Genomic DNA, 6,000 nt, shown 5'->3' on the forward strand with positions numbered 1-6,000 from the left:
CTGTGAGTTTTGTTGTTTCCAACTAGTTGCTGCTGCTGATTTTAACTAGCTATGAAGACACCTATTTTTAACGAGCCCTTTATTTCACAAGTGACTTAATCTGAGATCAAAAGAACTGTGTAACCTTTAAGCTCTAACTGGTTAATTTTTTCTATTTTTAGCATAAATGTTTTTATATACCAACACCACCATCAAAATATATATTATGGTTTTACAGGTGTTTGGGAAGTTCCCATGGTGATGTGGCAGGATCTAAATGGAGGGCGTTGTTCCATGGGAGATGCCTGTAGCAATCCACCGACTGCAGATGGAGTTTACAAGATGCTGATCAAGAATTTTGAACGTCACTACACTACAAACAGGTATGTTGAAAAAAAAGGGTTTTCAATGCCTATATTTGACGGGCAGTCACGCACACCTTGCATAGTACAGTTGCTTATGCGCCTATCTCCGACTGCTCTGGGTTTTAAACTCAGGTGGGCACAGAGGCACTGCCCCTCAGCTCCTCACAAAACAGCTCACGTCAGGCGAAAAGGTTATTCATATCTCCTTAAACTTATGCTTTGCAACAAATCCTGGAAAAATAGCCATAATAGAACTTTCATTATAAAATACTAACAAGAGTACAAGTTCTATTTATGAACAAATTTTAACCATTCGTATTCTTCATTTAACAACAATAAATGCCATTAGCTTATAAAACCATTTAAATCCCCAAACTCTTTGATACAATGTTGCCTTCTTAATACCACCCATTTTTTTCAACGTAAGTTCTCACGCAATGTGAAAAATTAATGATTTTACAGATAAATGCTTGATTCTACTTATCACTTTTAATGCTACTGTAATAAGAAGGAAACTTATTTTTTTAAGTGCCTATTGGTTACACTTTCATAAAATAACTGCAATAGATAACCATTTATAGTTATATGGAGTTCAGCCTTACCTTCTATGGGCAGCGAATGCTAAAATGTCAACTTAATTTATTTTTTTTGTGAATGACGGCCATAGATCTTTCATTCCAAATGCAATAAATCTATAACGTGATCTGTGTCATTGGTTCATTTAAACAGAGCTGAGAAAAATCATGCTTACATTTTCCTACCAACAACTGACTAGATATTAGCAGAATAAATAGGAATGGAAAAAAAAATAACAATGTACTTCATCTTATTAATAATTATTTTCTAGGGCACCATTTGGATTGTTCTACCACGCGGCATGGTTCACCCAACCTCACCACAAGGAAGGATTCATTGCCTTCATGGACACCATCGTAGCAATGCAAGATGTGTGGTTGGTGACCAACTGGCAAGCTATACAGTGGGTGCGAGATCCCACACCGCTGTCTCGGATCAACAACTTCCAGCCGTTCCAGTGCAACTACCCGGTAAAAGTTTGATTAAATTTAAATTGAGAACATCCTATAAACACAGGTAGAGTGGGCTTCCTCTAACCTGCCCTGCCAAACTGCAGACACACAGTCATGAAGTATAACAGTCAAATGCTTTGCAACAAAAGAGATTTGTGGACTCAATCATTAGGCTCGGCACAAGTTATTAGCAGGAACGAGCAAATAAAGGTCAGTGTGTTAGCTGCTCGTGAAAGATGTTCAAGTGTACATTAAATTGATAAGGGTGGTCAGTATTCTTTTAGGTGACACCTAAAGATGTTGGGAAATCATAACAGAACAAATTTACTAGATATACCATCCTGTAAAGTATTTTAAAATGCATGTTTCCTAAATATTCATAACACACCCAATGGAGTAAATATGTTTCTCAATGCCGACACCTTAGAACTAAAACTGAGAAATATTTGTGGGTTTGCTTGTCAGCAGTGTCTTGCAAGAAACTAGAACACAACAACCTTTTAAACAGAACACACCACTTGGCACCCAGGAAGCTGGGGTAATGAAAGAGAAATTAGATTGTGTAAGGTTGGTAGTGGTGAAGGTGAAAAGAACAGTATAAAATGGAGTAGGAAACAAACAACCAACAACTACCTATTGCAGTTCATAAATAATTTACTAACATAACATGGCATAGTCTGCAAATTAAGTATGGATTCATTTGTTACACTCCTCAAAAAGCTTCTGCGCGATAATGATATTGCCAGTAATTGGCTGCAGTGGAAGAAGAAATTCAAGTACTACCCTGTAGTAGTTGCCAGGGAGGGTTTGTCGGCATCCTGACAAATACCAGTGTTGATAAACATAATGAGTCATAATTCTAAGGTAATTTACGAAAATTTTAAGTTTGGTCCTGAAGAACAGCGATATCTAACCTAAAAACTGTGCTGAGCAAATTTGATGCTTATTTTTTTTATGTAACATTATGTATGAAAGAACAAGGGGGGAGGCCAATCATTTGACTTGTACGTGGCAGAATTGAAGAAGAAATCGGAACATTGTAAGTTTGGTACAATGCGAGATGACCTTATTAAAGATTGTATTGTATGGGGTATAGTAGACAATGTGCTACATCAGTGACTACCAAAAAAGCACAACCTAACATTAGTACAGGCAATTGAACTTTGTAGAACAGTAGAAATCACAGAAAAACACTTAGAAATATTTCAAAATGAAGTGGGGGCAGTGCAAGAGATAAAATTGTTAAATTCCAGGTTGGCCCGGCCAAGCAACCCACAATAGTAACAAGACACTTTAATCACTTGAAAAGTTTATGTTAATATACAGTGATTTTGAAGTTTGGTGTTTTATGTTTGTTCAGTTGTCAACATTGAAAATTAATTATTTCCTTAGAATAAAAGTTTATTACGTAGTTGCAGTAAAAACGCAATAGTTCGAGGCAGTCTTTTATTATTATTCCTCAAATACAAAAAAACAGTAGATCATAACTTACATTAACAGGTCCAGACGACGTATCAAATATTCACTGTAGCGCGTTGCTCAATTAACCAAAAAAAAATTTGAGTCCCTTTGTTTTACTGTGCAACAAAGGTACTAATAAACCCCTAGAAAATATGCCAGGAGGGCGAAAACGGTCACCCTGGGCCAATCCAACGCCTGTGGTTAAATTTAAAACTGCAAAAATTAATACAAAATAGTTTATGTTTCGGCCTGGCCCCAACCAGCAAGCGTGAAGTTAGCTATTCGTAACTTTACTTCATTGTTGCCGGCAAGCTGAAGACGACGCGGCCGCACATAGTGACGATCGAAGTTTTCTGCCCTTACAAAGGTGACAACAAAAGGGAGACAACCCTGTGTCGACTGACCAATCACAACACAGATCCAGAAAAATGACCATATAAGAAGAAATACTGGAAAAATATTTTTCTCTGAAAGTCTAGGAAGACACATCTCACCACCTCAAGGCTCGCTCTGATTGGCTGGCGAGGCAGCACCCAGCAAAAGTTCTGGTTCATTGCTGCGCAGACGTGCGCTCATGTGCTGGATTTTCCCAATAATTTGAGGTGTGAAAAATAACTTGCTGACGACAGAGTGTCGTGCCCTTGTCTTCCTTTCGTTGGAAACCTTCTGGATTGTTCTATAATGTTAGTCTTACTACCCAATACTTTTTTCATCAAACCTCCACTCCACAGTATCCCCAGCTGAATGGTACGTCCAAATGACGTGTCCAGACTGTTAAAAAAAATACTGACGAAAGCTCTTATAGACAAAAAAGATGAGGATAGGGTTCTCCAGGAACTTTGCAATACACCAGTGCTAAATGGGTATTCGCCAGCTCAGTTGCTGATGGGACGCAGGTTTAAAACATTTGTTCCAGTTGTGCCATATTTGCTAATAAAAATGAAAACACACAGATGTCAGGGCCAGTCAGGGTACAGACCTCTAAAGGATGAATTAGTGGAGCCATTATTGTGAGATCAGCAAATCGCCCATGCTCGTATGTAATCAAAATGCCTAATTGGGAAATCTTGGAACGTTCAGCAAGTGTATTTCTACTAGACAATATGCCAACCAAGAATTTTGTGGGCATTGAAAAAACAGAGTTGGAACATCTTGAAGGAAAAGAGCCAGGCTTAAGTTTTGTCAAGCAGTGTAGTAGTGTGAGTACACATGACGTGAGTGAAGGTGAAGACTCACTCTTTGATGGGTTTCTCGGTTTTAAAGAGCAGGAGTGTAATATGTGGGCACAGCAAGGGGATTATAATGTTAGTAGGGGTCCTGCATAATAAGTCAGCAACTGATACAACTAATCAACCAGCCTGTCATCTAATTGGCTTAAAAGTAAGGTATAGAAGAACTCTGAAACCTAAGTGGTATAATGATGTTTATGTATAGTATTCAAATTTGCATTGCGGGGTAGTGAATGTAACGGTATTTGTACTGTTTGATGATAAAGAGAGATGTAAAAGAAACTTGAGTTGGAAAAACTGTGAAACTGGATTGGGAATGAACATGTACAGTCCTAAGAGTTGTATTGATGGTGGTGTATTGAGTGGATAGTTTATGTAAAGGTAATTGTTTTGTTTCTTGAAGATGTAGATGAAATAAGTTTGGTAGTGGTGAAGGTTGAAAGGACAGTATGTTTTGGAGTAGGAAATAAATAACAACTTATTACAGTACATGTATCATTTATTAACATAAGGAAATCCAGTTATAACATGTATCCAATATTAGGTCACTATTATTATTAAAACTTATTTATTCCCATTGAACAGCTATAATATCACCTTTCATACACATTTATTTAAAGCACCTTATTTTCATTTTAAAAATTTTTAAGTGTAAATTATGAGCCCAACCTTTCAAATTTTAACCATGGCCATGATACTTTTACAGTTAGTGCTCTGCCAGTTGAACAGTTTAGATTCACTTCCCAATCCAGCTCACAGTGAAAATTCTCCAGGTTCTGCTAACACAAACAATTAAATTCATAAAGCATACACGTGGGTTATTGTTGTAGCAAGTTTCATATTTTAAGTTATTGTACTGTATGTAGAAATATAATTAGGGTGCTTTAAGTAAAGAACATTAGCTAAATATGTTGAATTTAAGACAAATCATTTGTTAGAATAACAGAATGGAAATTTATAATTTTGGGATTTAAGTTCAATCATGTTTACTTTTTTTTAGAAAATTAAGGCTTTAATTTTAGCTTTATCAATTTGATTTTTTGAGCAATAATTTAAATTTACTATTTAAAATATTTGTGAATTAGTTTTATTCATAATTTTAAGAGAAAAAATGTTAATCTGTAAGGCCATGTTTGAATTTTTATGTCTCTGCTTTCATACAGGAAAGGCCCAAGAAGTGCAACAATCCAAAAGTGTGCAATCTGTGGCACAAATCTGGAGTTCGATACATGAGGACGTGTCAACCTTGTCCTGACATTTACCCATGGACTGGAAAAACTGGTATACGAAACAGCAGGGTGGACAATGAAATTGTAGAAGAGTCATAACAGGAGTCTTCTGTTCATTCGCTCATAAAACTGTTGTGGAAATAAATGTATTAAGTTTTGTGATTTAATTTTACTCCCTGCAGATGAAAGTCTATGAGACAGTATAGGTTGGTTCACTGTGCTAAATGTTGATTACTTTGGAGCATTTTGTGCAAATAGTTTATATAGTTTATGAAATGTTATAAAAATTTTAAGCATCCGTGTGAAAGTTAAATATATTTTTAATATTTGTTTTATTGAATGGTTTTATAGTTATAGATGTAATTATGGGAAGATATGCATTAGTTTTAAGAGCCTACTGAAAACCCTCATTAAAATAATAATATTCCATTACACATTACCTAAAGCACTAATTTTGATGTATTTCTGTAGCGTTGCAGAAACGTAACATTTTTTAATTACAGTAACATTGATGCATAATTTGAAATCAGTTTTATTATAATAGATTGTGTATATAAACAGAAGGCAATGCAAATACTTTTTGATTTTTCACTCATATTTCTAAATCCAAGACTGTAAACTCTGTGATTTTTATACTGTATTGTTTTGTGCTAGAGTCTACAGTATATGAACATGAATTTTTTTTTGCTACATTATTTGTGTATTATAC

General features: G+C 35.6%; 1 protein-coding gene across 4 annotated transcripts in view; it reads left to right on the forward strand.

Annotated features, from left to right (window-relative positions):
* Positions 1–5,449, forward strand: part of LOC134529659 (uncharacterized) — a 182,124-nt gene extending 176,675 nt beyond the window's left edge. For all 4 annotated transcript variants that reach the window (XM_063363977.1, XM_063363976.1, XM_063363978.1 and 1 more), the window contains 3 exons: positions 218–362; positions 1,192–1,390; positions 5,226–5,449. In XM_063363977.1, the coding sequence (XP_063220047.1) occupies positions 218–362; positions 1,192–1,390; positions 5,226–5,390 (509 nt within the window). In that variant the 3' untranslated portion in view covers positions 5,391–5,449. The remainder of the gene's footprint in view (positions 1–217; positions 363–1,191; positions 1,391–5,225) is intronic.
* The last annotated feature ends 551 nt before the right edge of the window (positions 5,450–6,000 follow it).

This window comes from Bacillus rossius, chromosome 2, assembly GCF_032445375.1.
Source record: "Bacillus rossius redtenbacheri isolate Brsri chromosome 2, Brsri_v3, whole genome shotgun sequence".
Lineage (NCBI taxonomy): Eukaryota > Metazoa > Arthropoda > Insecta > Phasmatodea > Bacillidae > Bacillus > Bacillus rossius.